General features: G+C 41.5%; 1 protein-coding gene across 1 annotated transcript in view; it reads right to left on the reverse strand.

Annotated features, from left to right (window-relative positions):
* The window catches only part of BRF1 (BRF1 RNA polymerase III transcription initiation factor subunit), a 171,797-nt gene that overhangs the window by 109,658 nt on the left and 37,010 nt on the right, over positions 1–25,129 (reverse strand). The window contains exon 3 of the mRNA XM_039732995.1: positions 18,338–18,511. Within this exon, the coding sequence (XP_039588929.1) occupies positions 18,338–18,511 (174 nt within the window). The remainder of the gene's footprint in view (positions 1–18,337; positions 18,512–25,129) is intronic.

Genomic DNA, 25,129 nt, shown 5'->3' on the forward strand with positions numbered 1-25,129 from the left:
AAATGTTATAAAACTGGTAACACCTCCCTTGTTTGAAGTACAAACACAGCTCCTGTGTGAGAGTTGTCACAGTACCACTCTGGTTTTACCCCAGCAAGCACTCACCTATACTTCCTAAAAAAGCAGCATTACAGTGCTCAATTAAACCAGAGTTAAACCAAATTCTGTGGACACAGAATGTTTTACATTTCCCAAGTGTTACATCTTAGTTTTCATACCCACCCTGAGGCAAATGCACTGGTATTAAGTGCTCCTGGGTGAATTATCTCAGCAGACCTTTGCTGGGATGGGAGCATGGCAGCTGTTGTCCCTGTACTGGGACATGCACATAAACTCAGATGCTGCTTTTCTGCCAGGATCAGTGGACTTGATTTATCCAGGCATAGGCATGATCTAATATCATGCACATAAAACACTGCCACTCATTTAGCAAAAAAAAAAAATTTAAAAAAAAAATTAAAAATTCTGACACTAGAGCCTTTGTTTTAAGAGAAAATACAGCTTCAAAAGGAATTAATTGCATCCTTGCCCTTCCAAGGCTGCTGGCTCTTAATGGCCTTTGGTGGCAAGTACAACAATGGGATGTGTTAAATTTCCCACTCTCAAAGGCCTTTAGAGAACCATCTCTGCATGTATCACATAACACAATGACAAACCTTTCTCTATCAGATGCCCACAGGCACACACCTGCAGAAACCTTTCATTACCTGAACTGCACCAAAGGGAGCCCTTGTGTTCTGGAAGTGGGCACTACAGGAGTACCTTTCCCACTGATGGTGTATTCCTGCTGATCAGGAAACCTCACCCGGGCAGGTGGAAGAGCTCTCTGTGTTCTCACCCTCCCTCACACCCACAGCACTCCACTGGGAAAATGTCAGGTGTCATGGCTCCCTGCATGGCTGGCTCTCTCTTGGGGCATGGGTGGAGCAATGCTTCCACAGAAGCTGCCAAACTGTTAATTATTATTCTTGCAGTAATCAAAGTTCGATTAAAGGCATTACAGTAACTCACAGCAACTTCTCCAATCACCTGTGTTTCTTACAGAACTTGAACTCAGTGTGGAGCTGGAAACTCAGGACAAGCTCACCTGAGCTTGCCAGGAGAACACCCCACTTTTACAGTGGCTGAACCACTCAAAGGAGCTTGGTTTAGGGATTATCAATAAAATTAATACAAATACATGAAGCTGAACTGATGCACTGCATCAGTGTGTTGAAAATTCCTCAGCCCGTGCTTTCAACTTAAGAAATGCCTACACTAAACCTAAAAAAAGATTCCTGCATGCTCACTGTTACAGAAAACCACGTAAGTCCTAACAGCACTGAGGTATGCTGAATTTGGTTTGTATTACAGAGTTGCCTTATGGTTCATAAATAGCAGCATATCCCAAATGAGTTACTAATAAAGCGTTCCACCAAATTATATAATAATGCATCTTGCCCTTTAGAGTAACACTGGAGGAGTGTTCAAGGGAGGTTTATTGGGCAATAAGAGAGGAGAAAAGGCAAATTATCCCCTCGGACAGCTACCCAGGTATCTTGGGATATGGTAACAGACAGAAGCACTGAGTTAGCACATCTGAAGTTACCAACCTATGGACAAAATGCAATATATAAACACATCTTCACTTCTACTTCCCAGCAATGCCCAAGTGAGAGATTGCCTTTAGCTGTCACTGGCTAAGAAGGGTAAGAAGACACTTTCACTGATATTTTCTGTTCAGCCCAACTGAGCAAAGCTCAATAAGAACTAAAAAAACCCCAAAAATAACTTCAACAGCTTTTCTAACTTTCAAACTACCAAATAGCAATTTAAAATACCTTTCAGGGCTAGGGAAAAGTGATGCATCATACTTTGAAATTAATACAATTCTCAACACGACACATTCTCTTCAAGGACCTAATATACTGGATTTTAAAGTTAAAACAAATTTATGTCTCAAAAGCTTGTCTCTAGAACAAGATTAAATTTGGTCCTTGAACAAGCATAATAGAGCAGGTGGAGGGAGGAGTTTCCATATTTGAGATTTTAAGGGCAGCTAACTTTTCAGAGAGTTAAATTACAAGAATAAATCTTTGAGGTGATCTATTAAGCAGGGAAAATACAGTCACAGGCATTTGATACACTTTGTATTTTATCTACACAAAAGGATGGGAAACAAATGCTTCCCTTGGGAATCTATCTTTCCCAAGAAATTGAAAGGCATAACCCAGAGGGACTCTTGGCTGTGCCTCAGGACTCTGGATTTCTGTTTCCATTTCTGCCACTGCCCGACAAAAAACATTCCATCCTTTATAATGTTTTTGTAATGAAGATAACAGTTTCCCTTCCTTGGTAAAATGCTCTGAAATATCCTGATTATCTTACTACTATAATACACATTTTGACTCTGGGGTTCCTGAGTCTCCCCAAAAGGTCACAGAAACAAGCTTTCAAATGTATTTCAGCTATAATACCCCAGCAGGCAACTAACTTTATGGGCAACAGTTCTTTTTCAAACCAGCTCTCTGCCTTTGAAAGACCCAAGCTACAGCTTTTCTATGCAAATCAACAAAGAAATCTGTCCCCCTGTGCAAAACATGCAAAAGGGTTTAAAGCTAAGAGACATCCTGGACTCCTTAGAATAAAGAGATGCAAGAGATCTCACAGATTCAGTCCCTCCTTTCAAGTATGACAGTCCTAATTTTCATGCTTCTATTATCCAACACACATAGCTAAGCACCTCCTACAATAACTTTTAAATCCTTTATTCAGTTTAATATTAAATTCTATTTTGCATCCATTTGCTCTACAATCACTTTATTACCACACATATCAATTTTCAGTGTTTAAAAAAAAAAGATAAAGTGAGCTCTTTGTTATTGGTTACACATCTTTATGAAGGGATCATTAAGGATACAGGAAAAGTCTTTACTGGGGCATGGTGTGTGGGGAGAACAGAGGGTAGGAAGGGGACAGAATACCCCCACTGATATCCTCCTGAAAATTCATTAAGCAATCTGGTACAATTCACTTGTCAAAGATACTGGAATTCTGTTGGCATTACTGTCAATATTTCCCTCACTTGGGTAGGAACTCTCAAAGCATCTCAAGACAATGTTGCACAGCATGAGTTAGTGAACATACTGAAGTCAATTTACTTGCAAATGGTATTTCCCATATTCTTAAAAGTTAACAACTTTCATTAAATAGCTTTAATCAAGCTGGAAAATAAGGTGTTTTCCTGAAGTGTCATTTTAAACTTTTATCCTTTTATTATCTTCTTTTGAACGCTGTAGCAATGGCAAGCACTTATCTCACGTCTCTCTTACAGCACACAGACTGCTCTGTCATTATCAGTTTTTAAGAAGCTGTAAACTTATCTCAGCGGCTGGAATTCTTCATGAGAGAAAGCAAAAAAAAAAAGTCAGTAATGATGTACATATCATCTGCCTCTGGGAAAATAAAAACTGCCAGTGATATGCTGGGAAAGATCTCCTTAGACGCCTTTCACGGCGTCTTGCAGCAGTTTTATTGTAACCCAGCAGTGTGATTTCAAATAACATTATCCAGCACGCTGATGGCAAGCTTCTAAAATACAGCTCTGCTCTGAACAACTGAGAATGCTATTGTGAGTCTCATGTTTACAGCTGCTCACTGATTGTGTCATATTTGTAAAGCTCTCAAAAAAAAAATTATAACTTTTTTCTCACCAGTGAGATTTATAAATTCAGCCTAGAATTTAGCTAACAAGCTCAGTGTAGAACTTGTTCCTCTTGGAAATTTTAGCTAAAAATTCCAATGTATTTAGCCAATATACTTGGAAAAGTATAGCCTAGCATCTTAGAAAAATTAAATAGAAAGCAACATGTACAATAAGGCTCCTACATTATGGGAGGCAGCATTAAGAGGTATAGATGCACACAGGACACAAAAATGTCTACATCTTGATGAACAAGTTATTTTGCTTCCCTTCTATGCCTCAGTTTCTCCAATCAGAAGATGAGAATAATGACCTTCTCCATAAAACACTACAAATTGTACACCTCCACCAGCAGGACCCTCAGCTGGGAGGAGGCAAACTGGAATGACAGTCCTACTGCCACGACTGACTATGCATTAGGTCAAGAGAATAATATATAATTAATACACTTGTAAAAAAAGAAACACACAAGAGTAACCTTAGAGAAAGAAGATGAACTAGGTATACCCACGCCCTCTCTAAGCTTGGCCATTCACCTGCAAAAGATTCCATTTGTTTGCCTTTCTCCTGGCCTCACAATTCCCGTGTTTCAGATTGCACAGCAACAACAGCTTCAAAAGGAGAATGGGCAGTGTTCGGCCCTGACTCCCCTCTCAGCTTTTAACTCCCTTTACAGATGTGAATCTGGGTTTGTGCAAGCCAGGAACAGGTTTTAGTCACCGGTACTTTAAAAAAACCCTGACATTAAATCAATGAGCACCTGCTGTGTTGCCCATCAGAAGACAGATAGCTCCAGACTCTGAACAAAGAGAAATTCTCCAGGCAGAGCACCAGCCAAAAAACCTGCTCTGTGCACAGACACCCCTGTGCAAAGTGTCACCTACCCATCAGTTCTACATGGCCCAAACCAACACCAGCTCAGGGACACTGGCACTGCAATGGCAGCTGCTCACTGTGACTTCAGCACAGCTGAACACGTGTTCTGCCATGGTGCTCTTAAAGCCAAGTTGTTGAGACATCATGGTCTGGCTTTCTGGCCTAGGCAAGCATTGACTTGGCTGGGCTGCCAGGTTTGAAGGGCTGTGGTTAATAGTACAAAGTGCAATTAGCAGAGAGCTGCTGCAGGCATCCCTTGGGGACAATGGTGTCTCCAGCAGCAGTGAGACAGGGAGGCAGAGGCACCCCAGGCAGGATGCAGGTGGCACAGAGCTGAGAGCAGTCCTGCAGCAGAGGACTTTAGGAGGCTGGAGAACTGGCCTGACAGGAGCTGCATCTGTCTTCCAACTTCCTAAAAAGCCTCACAGGCAAAGAATAACCCTTTGCTACAGTACAGGCTGGGGCTGACCAGGGAAAGAACAGCCGGCACAAAGGAGCTGCATGTCCCACAGAAAAGCTGAGCAGCAGCAGCACTGGGCTCTTGCATTGAGAAAGGCCAAACAGGTACTCAGTTGTGTTAACAAAAGTGCACCAAGCAGTCCAGGGAAGTGGATATTCCCCTCTATTGACTACCAGTGAGGCTGCACCTGGAGAGCCTTGGTCAGATCTGTCTTCTCCAGTACAACGTCAGTGTGACACTGACATGGTTGAGGGGCTGGAACATGGGATTTACAAGGAAAAGCTGAGAGAGCCTGGCTTGTCAGCCTGGCTTTAGGGGACATCTAACACTGTCTGCCTAGTAAGAGGATACAGAGGAGCCAAATTCTTCTCAGAAGCAAACTGTAGCAAGAAAAAAATCTGTTTACATATTTAGAAAAAAACCCCTTTGGCATGCTGGTAGTAAAGCCCAGAGAGAACATAATATGTCCATTGCTAAAGACAACATTCAACCAGAGCAGGTCTTCAGGAATCTACTGAGCATGTAAGCAGGGAATGGAGAAATTACTTCCATAGGCCCCTTCTAATCTAAATTATTCTACAATCCTGTATAGGGCAGAGGGTTTTCTACATATTTCATCACCTTCAGATACATTACCTATACAAACATTTCCCTGTATCACACCTCTGACTGCTGGAGTGGAAAACAGACTGTATTGTCTTTCATCCTACCCTAGACCCTGTCAGTAGGATGAACTGTTGTAATAAAATATTTCTGTCAAGCTACGTTTTGAAGCTTCTTTTTTTGATGCTGCCCTCATGTTGTAGATACTACCTCTCAGCCAATGTTCTCTGCTCCTGATGGTGCTCCCAAATTTTCCAGTTGAAACAGGAGGAAAAGTGACCAGTTCACAGCTCTGCTGGGAGGGCTGCCAACATTATCAGCAGAAATCAAGGACTGGAACATTCTCTTGTTTCACCACTGAATGACTGTGAGAAAGAGCTGAGATGCTGAAGCCACCCATTCAAAGTCTGAGGAATGAGAACAGCAGCAGTCAACACTTGAGTCGCTTTCCTCTGCCACAGGGAGACCTTAGAGTCAAGGTGAATGATAGTAAATATTAAACTGGACATTGACAAAATTTTTTTTTCCACTGAAAAACTATAATCTGAATATGCAGTGGAAATAATTATTGGCAATGAACTGGGTCCTCCAGATGGGACAAGAATGCAGAGATCTGGGAGACCCTCAGAGGCAGCAGCACAGATGCAGTCCAGCTGGTGCATCCTCTAGAAGACTGATCCTTTAAGGACCACAAGTTTTCAAATGGAAAAGAGAATTCAGCTTAGATTCTGCAGAATTTAAAAGCACTCACATGGGAAAACCAAACTTTGAACTCCAGATAAATACAAATTGAATGTTCTCTGATCCCAGGTACCAAGTGAGAGGCAGCAGCTGCAACCTCCCAATGTCTATTTAAAAGAAGATTTCCTCAGTAATGACTAAAAATTATTTTGCATTTCTTTCCTCATTTCCCTGGAGATCAAGGATGGTCCACTGGTGATTTCAATGGCAAATTTCAAAAGAAACAGTCTCAATTTACACAGCCTACCTCTTTTGTCCAAAAGCAAGAAAAGCATCTATAATCTCACAGCCTTCAGAGATGGATAAGTAGAACTGCATTACTCTGGATTCATTAAGGAAAGAAAAGAAGAGTATTTTTAATGCAAGTGAACTAGAACGAGGCAAAATCCTTGCAAAGCAAGGGCACAGTGGTGCTTTCTCAGAAACAAGCAGGTTCAGGTAACCTCTCAAATTTTCTGCAGTCTAATTTGAAACACCAGCTCCTTGTTTGCCCTAGGGTTGTGCCACACATCACAGCCCCTGAAATGACAAAACCAACTTTGTTTTCCCTTGGAAGCTGCAAGGCCACTACAGGCACAATAAAAAGTTTAAAAGACCAATTGCAGAAGGAAAAATACTGTAAAACAGATAAGGTAAGAATTTCTCCTGATAATAAGACAGAGGCAACGTTTGGAGTTCTTGTTTTTATGTAATAAGGACTTTTCCATTTCAGTTAGTACATGTCATGTTGCTGAATATGCATTTACACTGCACAGTCTTCTGTTCATATGAAAAATATTATAGCTCAGTAGAAGTTACATGCTATTTTTTGTCCACACTAAAAGGCTTCTTTTTTTCAGTCTGTATAACTCCCCTCTTTCAAAATTCGCTTTTCATTACGATATATGACAACATAAAATATATTGTCCACTATTCCTCCTTGCATATCACCACAAAAGGAACCTGAAGAGAACTCAAATTTCTACTCCCTCCTTAAGCATAAGCTAAGACTTTATTTTTGGGAGCTAAGCTGCTCCTTCATTGAAGAAACAGCAATATATCTCCATTAAAAAAATACTGATTAGCAAATCTTACAGCACTTTACTAACACATGCAGCCAAAACATCACTGAGACTACTGTGTTTCTCCCAAACTGGAAGGATGTTGAAAACTTAAATGATTCACTTACAGCTGATCTAAAGATGAGAGCTCCGCAATTTATGTTTTATTCTCAAATGTTTAAAGGATTAAATCTAAATAAAATACACAATACACAAGCTTCAGAGCACATGTTATCTTTAACATCTTATTTCCAATTAGCAAGTCAAAATAAAGAAGATATGGGGAACATCTGGCTTCAAAAGAAAAGCTCTGGAAGAAATCAAGATTTTGGTTCTTTTGGGCCTCATTTAGGGCTGCTATTTTCCCAGACTCTTGAAACTGGATGAGATGGAAAGATTATTCTCTCTCTCAAAGAAGGGAAAATAGCAGACATACCACCATGTGATTGAGTATTACATCATTCATACTTACAACAATACTGAGCCAGTCTGGCAGTTGAACTGAAAAGACATTTTCTTTGCCTTCGAGGAAGGACATGGACTTGTAAAGGCAGATGAACAGGGAAAAGTTAGAAAAGGCTCAGCTCTCCACTGCACTTGGCATGAATTACAAAATGCTAAAAATGTTTCATGGAGAAGCAATTCCAGTGTGAGGTTTGAGTAAGAAAATTACATCATGCAAACAAAATCCTAGTGACAAACATCTGAAGGAAAGAAGGAGCTCTTGAGAAGGACCTTTACACATTTTTAAAAGGCTTATACTTTACTAGGATGTGAGAAATCATTATCAAGACCACTTTCAAGGTATAAGGCCGGGTCAGGTGTGAGAATGAATCCTGTTTTTACAAAACAAATTTGACAGGTAATATTGTTTCTCTGATATACCTTCACTTTGTTCTTAACACATCAAAAACTGCCAAGACAAAAAAAAAAAGCTGTGTAAGACCTAAGAAAAGGATGAAAGTGGACACAATTTGAGAAAACCTCAAGCTAAGATATTTGCAGATAGCAAGCACAGAAGGGCTTATAGGTCTCAACGCACTGGCTTTTGTTCACCCTATTTTGCATTACTGATCTTAATTAAGCTAATAAAATGAATTTGTGTTCTGAGGCAGCATTCTTACTGCATTAAAATTCAAATACACAATCTCGTATTTTAATGAAAGAAAGCGTTTAATTTTCTAATTGACTTTTAAAGTATTAAAATGCATAAAATATTAGTGATGGCTACAACCAGGAATATTTTTCAGTAACTGAATCAAAAACATCAACCATAATTGATCATGTTTGCTATCAGGATTTATTTAAACAAAACATCAAGTAATGCTTTTTTTTTCTTTTTTTTTTTTTTTTCCTTAAGAGGGGTGTGGCCATGCAGGGAAGGAAGGGGAAGAGTCTCCTCATCCCACACCATATCCAGCATATCCTCTGACAAAAGCAAGAATGTGCTGCACAATGACCGGCTGTACCCCACTGTTTTTATTCAGCTGGTGTTAGCAACATATTAGCTCCCATCAGGTCAAAACACCACCCAGTTATAATTCTGGTTTTGCTACTTAAGCCCCAAAATTCAGATGCAGAGATAAACCGTATTAAGCAGAGAGCCAACTTAATTATTTCCTCTTTTAAACAAGCTTTAAGAAGATTGTTAAATATTTATTTTCACAAGCATGCAAGGATCACTGAAGGTCAAAGACATGAGAGGTGTAATCCCTTCCTTATCATCCCTCCTTTGTATTTATTTCCCTGGAAGGAGGCCTCCCTGCCATCACACTTCCCTCCCCTCATCCATCACCCAGAACTCATCCTGATGTTGTTCCTGTGGTTATCCCCCCTGCCTTTGCCACCAGCTTCACCCCCTCTCAGTGCTGCCAGCGAGGGCTGTCCCTTGTATTTCTTCCCCAGAATTACTGATGCCTTTGTATGTCTCCCACTCCCCGCTTCTGGTTCTCACCTTGTTTCACCTTTACCATGAGAATGTCTCACCAGTTCAGACACCCCAAACTGGAAGCTAATTACTAAGACAACAGACCATGCAATTCATTTCATTAATTATTATTTTTATGCATACAATAGCAGACTAGTATTGCACACATTAAAAGTCTGGCTCAGAGGCTTCTGCTCTAAGTATTTATGAGTTACACAAGGCCTGACGTGGTGATGGAGCACAGGGTTGCCAAACACTTCTCCTACCCACACATCATGTAATTCAAGCCCACAGTCCCAAAGGCTTCAGTGAACCTACTCCAGAAGCCTGTCCCTTCATTTCAAAAGGTAACAGAACAGTGATTCTCGTTTGTCCCAACACAGGAAGGTATGATGGGCAAGGGCAAAGGACCTCCAGAGTTAAAACAGTGTAGGTGCAGCAGCTCTACTGACTGTAAACCCCTAGGTTTTCAGCAGCCACAGAACATCTGAGTTCAAAAGGACCCACAAGAATCATCAAAGTCCAACTCCTGACCCTGCACAGGACATCTCAAGAATCACACCAATGTCCAAGAGCATTGTCCAAATGTTTCTTGAGCTCTGTCAGGCTTTGTGCCGTGATCACTTCCCCAGGGAGCTGTTCCAGTGCCCAGTCACTCCCTGGGTGAAGAACCTTTTCCTGATATCCAACCTAAACCTCCCCGGACACAGCTTCAGGCCATTCCTTTGGGTCCTGTCACTACAGCAAAGACATCAGTGTCTGCCCCTGCTCTTCCCCCATGAGGAAGTTACAGGCTGCAATGAGCTCGCCCCTCTGCCTCCTCTTTTCCAGGCTGAACAACCCCCAAGACCTCAGCTGCCCCTCATGGGGCCTCCCCTCAGAGCTGTTCACCATCCTCATGGCCCTCCTTTGGACACTCTAACAACTTCATGGATTTTTTTTATATTGTGGGGCCCAAAACTGCACTCAGGACTGGAGATGAGGCCACTGCAGAGCTGTGCTTTGAGAAAAAATCTGCCCAGAGAGAGACCTGAAACACTCTGCTCTGCAAAGCAATAAAGTATTTCTGCAGACGGATTTCAAAAGTGTATTATTTTGACCTCTACTGTTCAAAATTTCCCTTAAATGAGGAAAACAAAGCTATCAACAGCAGCCAAAACCTGTAATCTTGATAGGCCATCTTGTGACCCTGTCCCCCTCTCCACCTCTGCAGATGGTTTGTTTAATGCTGCATTATGGAAAAGCTGACAATTTGAGCCACCTGCTGTGTACCAACATCCTGAAAGGAAAAAAGTTGGTCACCCCTCTACACAAAAGCTGGTGAGAATTTCATCAGTGAATTTAATGGGGCATGATCAGGTCTCCCCTTGGCAGGACCAAAGGTCAAGCTCTATTTTATCCAGAGTTAGTAACAAGTGAACAGAAAAGCAAATTTTCAGAGTGTGCAGTTCTTAAACAAAACACTAGCCTGAGCACACACATATGCGTGCAAAATTGCAGTCCTCCTGCTTCTTCTGGATGATATATTTAGAAATCCTATTAGCTGGAGAGATCAACATTCTTATCTGAATTTCCAGGATGCTGTAACATGCAAAATTAGAGCAGCTCTCTTAAGTGGGTCAATTATCACTACTGCACTTACAGCAGCTTTTCCCCTCCCTCCCTGCAGCATCCATGATGGGCATTTAGCACAAGGATTTAAACAGTGGGATGTTGAGTTGACACAAACCACAATGTAAAGTTCCCTTCCCCTTTTATATTTTTCAGAATCTGAAAGGAACAAAGGAAATCACCCAAGTACAGAATCTCCACATTAAAACTGCAGGCTCCCAGCAGAAAGCTTCGATGATTCCAGAGCAGGGCACCCCGCAGGATAATTCCAGTCAGCAATCACGCTCCCTGTTCTCCTGCCACATCTGACTCAGGCACAAGCAAGGTTTATGGCTTTCCCCTCCAAGGGATGAGAGGAGAACCTGAGGGCCACTAATCATGTCCCCAGCCCTGTCCCCCAGGGTGCAGAGCCACACAACCAGTTTGAAAGGCTTCAGGTTATTATCTCCTCAAGAAGGAATTCTCTTTAAAATTAAAAACAATGCAAAGCACCAGATGCAAGTGGAGCAATTCAAGTACCCAGCACCACTTCAGATGCCACAAAACATCCTGAGGAAACACAGGCTCTCCTGCAACACAGCTGGAGGCCAGGTGAGTTATCTGAGAGGCTCCTTTTGCCTCACTGCCCCACTGCTGCCCACCCATGAGCAGCCCTGGCAGTAAGGGGGTGCAGCAGGGAAGAGGACAGAGCCACGCAGCGGAATACACAATGTCAGTGAGCACATGGAAAGGAAAATTTTACTTTCCCATCAACTGGAAACATGAAACATGTCATTCTTTCAGCACCACACTTGCTTTATACATACCGCTTTATAGGGGAAAAAATGTGTGAGGCAGCACTGCAAGTGAAAGATGATATGATTCTCTTCCATTCCATGGAAAAGCAGCTGGATATGCAGGCTTCAGGTCATGAGACCTGCTGCTGAAATTCAACAGGTCCAGCCCTGGCTGGAGGAGAGGGTGATGGGGAGAAATTAAGGTGCAGAAATTAAATTTCTATTGCTGTCCCTGGCTGCCCTCTTCCCTACATCTCCAGCATTTTCTCGTGTGGTACTAAATAGGAATGATCACAAAAGCCAAGCATTACCAAACACCTAACTCTTTGGAAATCTATGCAAATAACATGGGGCAACAGCAGTCACACCCTACTTAAGGCAGCAATTTTTTCTTAATAGATGAAGCTCTTCCAGCTAAAATTCATCCACTCAAAAACACAGCAATTTTAAGGCTTCATTTTGAAATTAAGTGAACAAGGCTTTTGCAAGCCTTCAAGTTCAAGCAAATGCTTCATTAGGAAACATTTCTTCACTAAGAATGTGGTCAAATACTGGAACAGGGTTCCTCGAGAGGTGGTCAAAGCCCTCAGGCTGTCAGTGCTAAAGAAGCATGTGGAAAATGCCCTTAACAACATGGTATAACTTTTGGTCAGCCCTAAATTGGTCAAGCACTTGGACTGGATAATCATTGTAGGTCAGTTCCTACTGAAAATATTCTATTCAACTTACTACAAAGATCTTGGCATCTCTTTCCACACAGTGAAATGAAGTGATTTGCCTCAGTAAATATTATATTTTAACCGTGCAATTTAAAATCCATTTTTATGCTCATATGTCCTTAATTTGCCTCAGTAAATATTATATGTATTTTAACCGTGCAATTTAAAATCCATTTTTATGCTCATATGTCCTTGTCACACTCCACATTTGAACAAAACACATTTTAAATGCAACACCAGTTAAGGAAAAAAAAAGTAAAAGGTCAGTTACTAAAAAGAAAGTCCTTAACCAGAGAGAAATAGAAACTGGTTTTATTAACCTCCCTAACCACAGCTTTAAAATTTTCTTGATTAAAGCCTAATTTCAAAAGTTAACTTTTTAATCAGGAACACTAGGGCCTGCTGGCTCCAGGAAGTTTTAGTAGAGGTCAAAAGATTCCTGGAGATCTAATTTTTCATTTCTAGTAAAAAAGGAAGTCTTGCCCCTTTCCTTGCAAAGACAGACCTTGAAGTGTTAGTAGAGAAACAAAGATTGTATCCATCAAAGGGTCTCATGGCGAGGCCGTACAAAGCTTCCCAAGACCACACGGAGCTGACAGAGCTGCTAAAGCTTGCAGGGAATTAGCTGAACTCTTCTTGCAGGGACCAAGATGGCAGAAAAGCCCAGGAGCTGCTGCCTAGCCAAGGATTAAAGAGACCAGCTCCTCATTCCATCACAGATTTTCTGGGTAACTCTGAACGTGTCAGTTCTGCACCTGGAAATGAAGATAAATACTCGCAACTTCCCTTTCTGTGACATGAAAATAAACACATTAAAGCAGGAGACTTTCAAATAGCTTGGCAATAAAGAACAAGTACTGCAGACAGATAGGAAATAACAAAGTGCTGCCCCATTCAGCTGCCCAGCTCTTTCCCAAACCCTTCTTGCCTGCTGGGATCCGGCAATGCCTTCGTGATCTTCCCTCAAACAAAAGGGAGGTTCACAGGGCAGAGGAAGCCAGGGAGGAAAAGCTCCTTGTGCTTTCCCACCCAGCTCAAGTTTACATCTGAAAGACTTGTAGGCACCAAATGTTCTCCTGACAACCTTCTGCTCCCAACACCCAAACTCAAGAGGTCATTTTTCTTATACATTTCTCAGAAATGTTCTTTTGCAAACTCAGGAGAGAGGCCTCACTTGGCTGCCTTGGTCTGACCCCAGGAGGATCCCACCTCATTCTCTGACAAAAAAAAAGCTACCAAAGATCCCCTGAATAATTCAACCTCAGTCTCAGAGGCTGCCCAGCCCAGAGCCCCCCATCATCAAGACTGATCAGCTTTACTGGAGGGAGAAAAACCTGCCCTGAATTTACCTTCAGAGGCACACAGAGGGATATTTACACAAGATAGCCACTGAGGGAAATTTGCAGGGACTCTTCTCATGTGGAAAAGGTTTTATTTACTATGCTCTGACAAGACAGGATTTGGTTTACAACTAAAGGTGTATTTTTCAGAGAGCTTCAAAGGAAAAGAATAAATAAATAGCATAAATGTGTGTGTGTGTGGGATAAAAGACATTTACCACATAAAATGTTGCTATAAAAGACCCCAGGTGGTAGCACTGGAAAATATTACACAAAAGAGTGGACAGTTGTACAGTTTTTCTAACCGCTGTGTACAGTAACAGGATTACAAACAGAATGAAATGTTCCTTGATTAAAACAAACTGATATCCCACCTGGAAAATCCTGGCCAGGCTGTCATTGTTGCTGAGTGAGCTGGGGCAGCCCCAGGTTACAGCCGAGCCCATAAGTCACTCAGACACCCCGCCTGGCTCTTCCCAAATTCTCTCTCTCGGGAACGTGAGACCAGCTAAAGCGCCCTTTGTTTCCATTCTAACACGTGCAGGGTGGAAAAGCTGTTCAAAACATTAGGGAGAAACAACTCAGGGCTGCTACTATTCCAAGAAACAAATGAAAAGGCAGAGTCTGAACTGCCCAGGGCGCTGGCAGTGCCGAAGTCAGACGTCACTGGGAAGGCTCAGCATCACTCAGTCCCTGGGAGAGGGACAACAGGTTCCATCACACCTGAGGGTTTGTTTAAAAACCACTGTCTCCTTCAGATGGATTTTCTGCATTATATCTTTACTTCTGACACTGATAATACAGACACATTGACACATTTTATAAAAAGAATAATAAATTGAAGGTTTTATAGGCAACTCATCAGAAGGATGAAACACCTCCCAGATCCAGCTAATAGTTAGCAAGCTGTTTTCCCTGGAAAACATTAACACTGACAAGCAATAAAGGAAGGCAAATGAAAAGCTATGCCAAAGTGGCTGCACTGGGGGGTTTGTGTCACATAATCTAATAAAAACCATAAACTGATGTAAAATCAATTCACATATCAAATAATACATACAAAACTTTCCAAAGGATTACAAATAAAAGCTGCTCTTCTCATTAGTAATTTTTTATTTTCTCCTTAAGTTATGGAACTATTTTTTTCAGATCAAAAAAATTTGAGTTACTAGAATATTCTGCATTTTTGCATTAATTAAATAACACATAAGAACCAAGGAGGACATAATGTCTTCCCATTTCAGGCTGAGGTTTATGCAGGCATAATTCAGACTGCTCTAGTAGACTTGGCTAAAGTATTCTTCACATTTTCACAGAGGCTGGCTGGCGACATGTACATTATGAAAAAAAGAAGACTAAGCAGATAACCATGTCAGATAAAAACATTCCACTCCCTCAAAGTTAACTTGCAGACACAATTAAATTCTCTTTTCCCTCTCCAAATGCTTCCCACTCCTTTAGTTCTGCCACAAGAACACAACATTTCTTGTCACTTCAGTCCCTTACTGCATCTCCCTGTACCTCCCCAGGCATTCTTTCTCCTTCTACTACACAACATTTTAAGAAATGTGATGTCTTCTACTGTTAACACCATTCTGTTCCCAGGTAACATCTCTTGCCTCCACAACTCCCTGGTCACTTGGATAACTCATTTGGGCCACCCAAAATTAGGGAGCTGTTCCTCAGTTCTGAGGATGCTGCTGCCCTTCACTACATCTTCCATGTCACCTCTTTCCTCTAAAATACTTTCACCAATCTTCAGCTTTCACCTTCCTTTTCTAAATTTCTCCCACAGCTCTTTGTTAGAATTCTAAAATGAACACAATGACAATGAGCACTTTAAACTCAGGAACTCGGCTGAGCAGTGCATTTAAATGTTGGAGTGTTAAAAATACTGCAATTCTCCTTTGTACAGAATTATTCAGTGTACTGCTCCTCTTTCCAAGCCCTCCTCAGCACCTTGAACAAAAAGAACAAACCAATGGCAGGTTTATTACCCTGAATATGGATTTTAATTCTTGATAAAGCACTTTGTCACATGGCCATCCTCTCTACACCTGCTCTTGGCCCCTCTGCTCCAAAGGCCTGGGAACAGCCCTGCCTCCTGTGGCCCAGGTCTGTACTGCCAGATTTAATCTGGGAACAAGTACAACATGCTGATAATGATCATCATAATTAATCTACGGAGCCTTGAACATATTTGAATTTCAAAGGTCAGCAATTTGCACCCACAGCCCTCAGGTTTTCAAGTTTCTTCTGAAAGAAAAGATACCAGAAAAAGGAATTTGTATTTCACTATTGAGGGTTCATCATTTATTTGGGCTTTGTTTTTTATACTACACCAGATTTTAAATAGTAATACAAAACAAAACAAACAAACAAAACCATAGCAGAGCACAGGCAGAAGCTGAATGAACTCCCTCTCCCAAAGTGGCAAAGGTTAAACTCTTAATATCAACTACAAAATGAGGGTTATCTAATCGATTAAAAAAAAAAAAACTAAAAAAATTGGGCTTTATGGACATGCACAACAACCTTTTCACTCCCAGGCAACACAGTAACTGTGGAAAAGAGGGTAGAGTATTATTGGTATAGAAAGACAGAACTCATCTTTGCAGTTTTATTCATACTTTACTCCTAGTATTTCATGTGGAAGTATCACACAGGACATCATCTCCATTTAACAAAGAAAGCTGGGAAATTCATTTAGGGATTTATTAAGTGTCAACCAGATCAGTACATCTTTCACAGAAGTGAGATACACGCTGAAATACTTTAAAGAAGGTTAAAAAACAAGTAAATTATTTTTGCTTTATTTGTTTGCTACATGTTAGCTGCTCTTGCTGCACAGATGGCTGCCCATTGCAGTGTACCTTCCTGCCTCTTACAGCCCACATTTCTTCAAATGCTTTTTATCCCTATCAGTAGGGAAAAATGGATTTGCAAATTACAGCTGGGCTATCATTCAGAAGTATCAAATAACAACTGTAAAAAAATTACTTTTAACATGACATGAGCATAAATATAACACAAAATCATAAAAGGGATCTTAGAGGTAATTTATTTTCAACATCCCTGCCGTGGGCAGGGACACCTTGCAGCAGACCAGAGCCCTATCCAGGCTGGCCTTGAACACTCCCAGGAATGGGGCAGCCACAGCTGCTCTGGGCAACCTGTGCCAAGCCCTCAGTTTCCTCACTGTAAATAATTTTTTAATAGCTAATCTAATCCCACCCTCTTTCAGGCAGTTACCCGGAAGATATATTATCAAAATATTGGTAACACCTTAAAATCAACACTGTCTTTATGGCAATGATAGAGTGCTACTGTTCAAAGTTCACATAGAGACTTTACAGTAGGAAAAACCAGTCTAATAGGCAAGCCTGCCTTTTAATTCCATGATTCCTGCAAAACCATATTTTTTTAAACATGCAAACACAATTACAACAGCACTACTACAAGACCAGAAAGAACTACTTTTAGAATACTGAATATATTTTCTGAAACGACAAAAAAATCATCTCAATCTTAAAAGGAAAGCTAAACTGTTTAACTGCAAAAATACAGAATGAGAGCAGCAATCTAGAAAAAGCATCAAATCAGAATACTGAAGATGTGCATATACTATTTTAAAGTAGGAAGGAACTAAACACAGAATTGTAGAATGATGAAATGATAGAATGATTTGGGGGGTAGAAGGAGCCTTAAAATACATCCAGTTCCAATACCCCTGCCATAAGCAGGGACACCTTTCACTAGACTAGGTTGCTCAGAGCCAGAACAACAGAAGTAATGGTTTAATACTAAACTCTGAATTCCAGCAACTAAAACAAATAATAAAAGAAATAAAAATATATAAAACAAATTAATTTGAATGGTCATCAGTATTTACAGCTTATGGGGATTTTAATTAAGCCCCCCCAAGACAAAAATAGGGATGGTAAAGCAGGGAGTACTCACTTGGAAATCTGTCCTGTGTGCACCTCCAGCCACTGATTTCCTGTATGATTTTTGAGCAAATTTCAGAATTTATGAAACATCTTTTTTTTCAAGAACTAAAACAGGAGTGATACTGTCCTTCCTGTAAGTATCAGAAGAAGGAAATCCAAATATGTTGATGAAAAACCCACTGGAACTCTATCTGTTCTTTGATGCTGACACTGCAGGAGGTTTGGGGTTAACTGTCATTTACTTTAAAAGAGAAAAACAAAATAAACAAAAAAAAAATACTCCACAAATAATAAACCCTAGCAAAGCACAGGGGAAGTGCAATTTTATACTTGAAACAAATGTTGCAAAAGAAGAAATTCAGAGTTAGTGATAAGAGGCAGAGTGACATTTATAGCATTAAATACACTAAGTATTGTACATTTAGACAGGGAACAAATTTACTTGAACCACAGGAAACACTCCCATTCACTCCCATGGATAAAACCAGCAATGACCAAGCTGGCTCTTAAACACTTACCTTTCCACATTTTGAAACAAGGTCTGACTGGGATAGTTGGCTTGCTAAAAGTGGGTCTTGTATTTATTTGTATTTGGTAACTGTGAAAGGATACGAGGAGTTCCTTCTGTCCTACACACCAGGTAGAGACAGGCAGCAATGACGTGGGTCCTCTTTCTGCCCCGCGTGAGATGTTTGCTCACAGCCATCTTGAAAAAATTGAAGGCAGTATCCAGACAATGCTGATTGAGTTGAAGCTGGTTTCCCAAGTGGTGAATCTGACGCTTCCCTAGGAAAATTAACAAGGAAAACAATAGCTTAACAACTATGCTGTTAATGTGCTTTTAGGCTGGGGTCTTTTAGTGTTGGGGTGATTTTTGAAGACAAAATTAAGGAGGCGGATTTTGGATTTCATCTCTTTGTGAAATACAATGATCTCTCAAGTTTCAGGAACTATTTAGCCTGAGTTCCTCAGGAAAAAAAAAAACCAAAACCCAAAAAACCTTGTTTTGGACTGCTAAAATTGAAACACATGCAATCAATGAGCTCTGGAAAACTAAGCCACAAAGATCAGTCCCACAGAGGATCCAAGCTATAGCCAAGACTTCTCAGACAAAAGATTATGCCCCTCTCCCTTAACGTCACTTGCCAATTAGCACTTGATTAGCTGCAGCCAAAAACCAGAGGTCATTATGTGTTTGACACTGACGTGCAAACAGAGAAGACGTTTTGCTGCAGCTCTCCAAGAAGTGATGGAGTTCGCTGTTCCTCTGACCACAAATGAAGTCCACAAGGACAGAGCTCTGCTCCTGGCTCACCCAAGAACCCAACGATGGGAGGCACTTCCTTCCTCCAAACACGTTCACACCCCAGCCTTCATTTGAGTCTTGCCTGCCAGACTACTTAGATTAGCTTGTGGCTTCAGGAAACAAATGTGCCTTCACTCTTAAGTAAAACAATAAAAAGAAAAAAGTGTGTTTGGGATGATTCATGGCAGGAAGTGGTCCAGCTGCTGGGACAGATGCGGGAAGCGAGGTCCAACCCGTCCCCAGAGCTCCAGCTTCAGAAGGATGTGCCGAAAAGACAGCTTAAGAAAAAGATGGGGGAAGTCATGAGGAAAACAGAGCACTCAAGCTCCTCAGCATACGGGGTCAGACAGCACACCAAGAAAAATCCTTTAATTCAATGTGCCGGGCAGATGTTTCCAGCAGACGTATTTACAGGAAACTCTCATCTGTTCCCTTCAGAGATGTCAGGAGCAGCTTGTGGAAGGGGCACAAAGGTGCCTGCCATGCCCACCACTGCTCACAGGAAGGGATGGCAACCACACAATGCTTCCCAGAACACCACCAGTTCCTGCACAGACCACACATCTTAATTTAATGCAAATCCCTACACCACCATCACTAATACCATGGTAAAAAAGCTTCACCTCTGAACACCCCTTTGCCAAAGATGCTGGTTTGAACAAGAAGTGATCCAGCCAGGCAGCTGGGGTCAGCAGGACTCTGGCCAAACAGGAGCTGCCACAAAGCAGCAGCTTCTCCTTCCTGCACACCTGGAAATCACTGCACTCAGCACCAAGAGATCCTCTAAGGCACACAGGTCAACCAGGTGCAACACGTTTGGACGGTGAAGTAAGAGCAGAGGAAGGATCCAGCACCCTCCATGGGAGGTGTGGGCACGATAAGCTACTCAAGGGTAATCCAAAGCCCATCAGGTGAACAGTTTTTCCACTGCCATCAGCAGGCCCTGGACTCACCAGCCTTGAATACAAATACCACATCTTCCTAAAATTGAGGTACTAACAAGGTGCTAACTCAGGATCAAATACAAATACCACACCAGCCTTGAATACAAACACCACATCTTCCTAAAATTGAGGTACTAACAAGGTGCTAACTCAGGATCAAATACAAATACCACACCAGCCTTGAATACAAATACCACATCTTCCTAAAATTAAGGTACTAACTAGCACCTGGTATTTCCACAATTTTATTTCACACTCTACAGTCTGTATGCTGCTTCTTCTGTCCCTAAGAAAGAATCAGTTTATACTTATTTGGGGAGGAAAAAAAATGCACTTCAGTACTAAAAACTCATTTTGCAGCAGCAGCAAACCAGCTTCCCTTCAAAAACAAAGAGCACACACACAAAAAAGAATAACATAGTGAAAGATACTTGAAATTAATTTCTTTCATAAGCTATTTTCACCACTGAGCTGCTTCCATCCCCAAGCCACCATTAATATTCTGGGTATTTAACCTTTTCCTAATTTCAAATGTTAAAATATAATTAATTCATCATAATCCATCCTAAGAAAACAGTATCCTTGTTTGAGTAATACCTGCTCTTTTAGCTGAACTCTTCATCCACCATCAATATTTTAAAGTAGAATTACTTTAGGGGCAATTCTCTAATGAAAAAATACCAAAGAGATCTAAGAGAAAGGTACTTGTCTACTTAGGAAATGCTATTTCTCTGAATGCTTTACTCAGCCTTCTGCAGACCAGAGAAGGCTTTAATTCTGTGTGCTAGGACTCCCTCAAGCTGCCCTGTGGTATTATATCAGTCATACAGTTTGTGGGAAAACAAGACAACTGTTACACTGCTGCTTATCTCCAAAATGAACAACTTAATTCAGGACAAGAATCATCCTAGAAATTATGTGTATCTTGATGACTAACTTGGTTTTGTACTTATTTGTGAGAAGAGAGAAAGAAATGTACTGCTCACAGCATCATCTAAGACAAACATTTACATTCTGCAACCAGTCTCCTATTTACTAAAGAAAGATCAAAAGCTTTGTTGTTTCCCCATCACCACCTCCACCCCTTGAATTTAACATGACAACAAAATTCTATTTTTCTGTTATCTTATGTAACACTAAGAAAAAAAAAAATAGCTGGAAAAGTTAGCATTAGCAACTGTGCTTCTAGACTTCTCCACAGGAAACTTCAAGATATCCTTTACTCCTTCTGGTTCCATCCCAGATTCAAGAATGCACTTCAGAGAGCCCAAGAAAAGGCAGGAATCAGCTAGATGGCTGTCACCCCAGCACTGCAGTACACAACCAAGCCACTGTAGAGGGCCCTCACCCTAGTCAGATGACAACCAAATGTATGTCATTTTGTGACTTCCAACCTTTTCTGCCTAGCTGGCCAATCTGACATTTCCAGAGCTGAAAAATGTGCCTCTGTAACATTTTATTTAACTATAAATACAGTGATTTAATCTGTTGGTATCTGATGAGCAGATGTTCATACATAGAGAAACTGAGCTTTAAGAAAACAACTGATCAAAATAAACTCTATCCAATGCTCCAGTTACTGCTGACAAACAAGAAAAGAGTCCAAATACTCATTCATACTGCCAGTGCTCAACATGAGAAGCCCCCAAAACTGAGCAGTGGCAGCCACAAGCCCTGCTAAGCCTTGGGAAGCTGCTCCCCCAGCAGCAGGGTCAGTGCAGGAGGAGCTGCTGAGCAGCTGCAAGCTCCAGGGCTGGGAAGATGAGCAATTCCCTCCAGCAGACCTACAGCACTGCATTATGGCATCAGCCCTGGAACGTCCTCCCACTCCCACTGCTCCTGGCTAGCTGGGTGGCATTGTAGAACCTTGCATTTGCTGCTTCCCTCCCGTCCCCATCTTTGCTCTCGTGCCAGCGTGGCTTCAGTGCCTGCACTGCCACTCTCACCTGTGCTCCCAGTGGGCTGCTCCAGCCAGCTGCAGGGATGCTACAGGCCTGAGGATCTCAGCCAAAGCAGTGGGAATATCCAACAACACAGAGCAGTTTATTAGCAATCTGCTCCATCAGTGTTCACCTGATTCCATCACAGTGCTACAAACTCCAATGAACTGAGATTCTATAATGGATGGAAAAGAACTGATACACCTTTAAACCCTACCATGATCTGGATTATAGAACACTCACAACAACACCTTCCTGACTTTCTTATCCATTTTATCCTGCAGGATAGCTTTTTAAAAAGTTTCAATGTGACCCTGCTCTAAAAACCTGCAGCTACTATCTCAGTACAATAAAGTAATATCATCACATGGAACAGTTGGAATTAAGTATTGCAATTTTTTTTTTAATTTCTACGTAGAAGCACAAGCTATAACACAAAATATATAGGGGTAAAACAAGTCTCCTAGTAGATGCATCTTTTATTAGTAACTTGCAATAAGCCTTGTCTCTTTTGGGCCTTACAGGTTTCTGACAGATGCTGGGATTCTTTTTTTAAACCACAAGAAATAGCACCTTTGAGGTCAAAGCTTACATTTCATGCTGCCCTTGCAATTTAGTGACAGCAAGAAAATTGGTATCTAAGTACCTTTGGGAGCAGGGCAGGGAACAATGTCTTTTTAAAAAGGCAGGACAGGCCCAACAGCAAGGTTTCAAAAATCCTCCCCCATCCCTTAGCAGTATAAAGTAATAAATTGTCTTTTACAGAGCAAAAGAACAAAAGTCTAGAAACTACAGAAATTTTGCAATGCACAGAGCACACACCACGCAATTCCCATTTATTTCTCAAAGGCTCATCATACCATCGGGTGGAGGGGGAGGCAGGGGGAGAAGCGAGAGAAAGAGAGAAGTTTGCACTTCTGTAATCAACACACAAAATCAAGTTCCCAGGCTACCAAGTAGTAAAGTTTATCACGCTCCTGAATCTGCAGCAAAAAACAAAAGGCTCTTTTCAGCTTTTAGTTCCAAGCCTACTAAAAAAAAAAAGTGTTTCTACCCATCTACTCCCAGCATGCTGAAAAAAACACCATCATCTTCTCATCCCATGCCAAGCTCAATGCTTTGAACTGGCACAGCAGACCTAAAGTGACATGTTCACATAGGACCACAGAACACTACTATCCTTTTATTTCAGATAATTTCCATTCTTTTGACAGAGGAAACAGTGGTTATTACAAAACAAAATGTGTAGGCCAGAAATCACTGTCAAAAAAATAGATTTGCAGAATATCTTGGTTCTATTAAATGCTTACACAAGAGGCAGTTGAAAGCAAAACTGCAGCTTAAGTTATAATAGAAGCAAAGTAGAGAAAGAGGGAAAATCAGACACATTCTTTGCAAGCAATTTTCTTTCTTTTATGATCTCGTTACTACAGAAACATCTTGTTCTCTTCCTCTGTGGAAGAGGAATCATACCTTTTTTTGGACCCCTTAAAAGTCAGTAATGTCAAGCAGCTACAGCCCTACATTACTCTTATCTGGCTTCTGCCTGCTCATCTGCAGCCTTCCCTTCAGTCTGACAGAGGCTGTGACACTGCTATTTCATATACTTGTCAGGATGAATCATAAGTTTCTAGGGAAATAACAGGCAGAACAAAGCCAGAGCCTAAATGAATTGTTATTACAATACTAAAGTGCATCATCAAAATCCAGGCATATGGATTTTCCTCCCTTTCTGCAATTTGCTCAAGGGGCCCTGAAAACTAGTGCTACCTGAAGCAGGGAAGAGAGTCATGTTAACAGCACTAATCCTTCTTTTGCAAAAAGGATTGTTATGGTAACAAACACTAGATTCTATTAAAAGAAACATTTCGGATGGTTTTCACTTGGATATTCATTTCCAGCATTTGAATTGCTTTACCAACTAAATTTTATGTGCAGATTTCGTCCTGCATTTGGGTTTTCTTTCCTTTTCTTTCTTTGAAAAGGCTGCCCAAAAGAACTCCAAAAAAAGGGAAAGAAGAGCAGTTCTTATGTGTGAGCATCCCTGCATGCTTTGTCACATCTTTCAATTTCAGCAATTCCCAGCTCAAAGCCTGAATGAATTTCCTGCTCTTTGCTCTATGCCAGGCTTCTATGTTATTTGTATTACAAATCAGTAAAACAAACAAACAAAGGCACAAAGGGGGCAGACCAGTGGGGATACACTCGTGAAGGCCGGTCCCAGCAGCCTAATCAAGGGGAGAGTCCTGTGATCAAAGACAAGAACACATTTAAAGGGAGGGAAGCGAGGCTGCAGCGCTCACACCGAGCATCTCCAGCCACACACGCAATACTGGGAGCGAGGAACAGCTTCATCCCTGTGAGCCTGTAAGGAAAAAGGCCAACGAGCAGTAAAAGTAGCAGCACAGCAGGACACTGCAGCAGTGCTGACCCAGCACAATAACAAGTTTAATTTTATCAAGGTTAGCTAAGAGTTATTCCCAGTAACACCTAATTGCCCGTGAGGAAAGTGATGACCATGCTGGCCTCGTGCCCACGCTCTGCCTAACTCGAGCCCAGCTCCAAATCCCTATCTTGCCATCTGCTTCTGGGTTCATCCACATGCCCAAACCCAGGCTCTTCACACAAGAACTCCCCAGTTCCCCTATGGGATGTGTCAGTCTCCAGGCTGAGCAACCTGGAGCCGGGGAACACTTGGCCCCGCTCTGACTGATGCATCCCCAGTGCCCGTGTCACCTTGGCAGACCTGCTGCAGGGGCTGCCCAAGGGTACACTCTGTTCCTGTTATCTCAGCAGAATAAAACAGTTCCTGGCCCTCTCCCTGCGATATTTCACCAACTGTGCCAGCAAAACTGTTTGTGGCAATGAACAGAAAACCAAACCAGTAAACTGACCTGTGTTAAAAATAACCTTGTGAAATAAAACAGACTTAATCCAGACCTGTTTACTGAAGGATTGATGCCTCCTCTTTATCTCTGTAGGGCCAGACCCAGACTAGCTGAGTGCAGAGACCTGTATTCCATTTCTCTGCCCGCTGACAACAATCCAACCCATCCATTTTGCCTCCCATGAGAGTGCCCCATTTACCAGGTGCAGGTCCCTTCTGTCCTGGCAAAGCCCTTCCAGAGCACGTCAAAGGCTCATTCACTCATTCAGCTAAAGAGAACAACCATGCATCTTTAAGATTAATGGCTTAAAAATTCAGATGGTGGTC

The sequence above is a fragment of the Passer montanus genome, unplaced genomic scaffold, assembly GCF_014805655.1.
Source record: "Passer montanus isolate IOZ18808 unplaced genomic scaffold, ASM1480565v1 scaffold82, whole genome shotgun sequence".
Classification (NCBI taxonomy): Eukaryota; Metazoa; Chordata; class Aves; order Passeriformes; family Passeridae; genus Passer; species Passer montanus.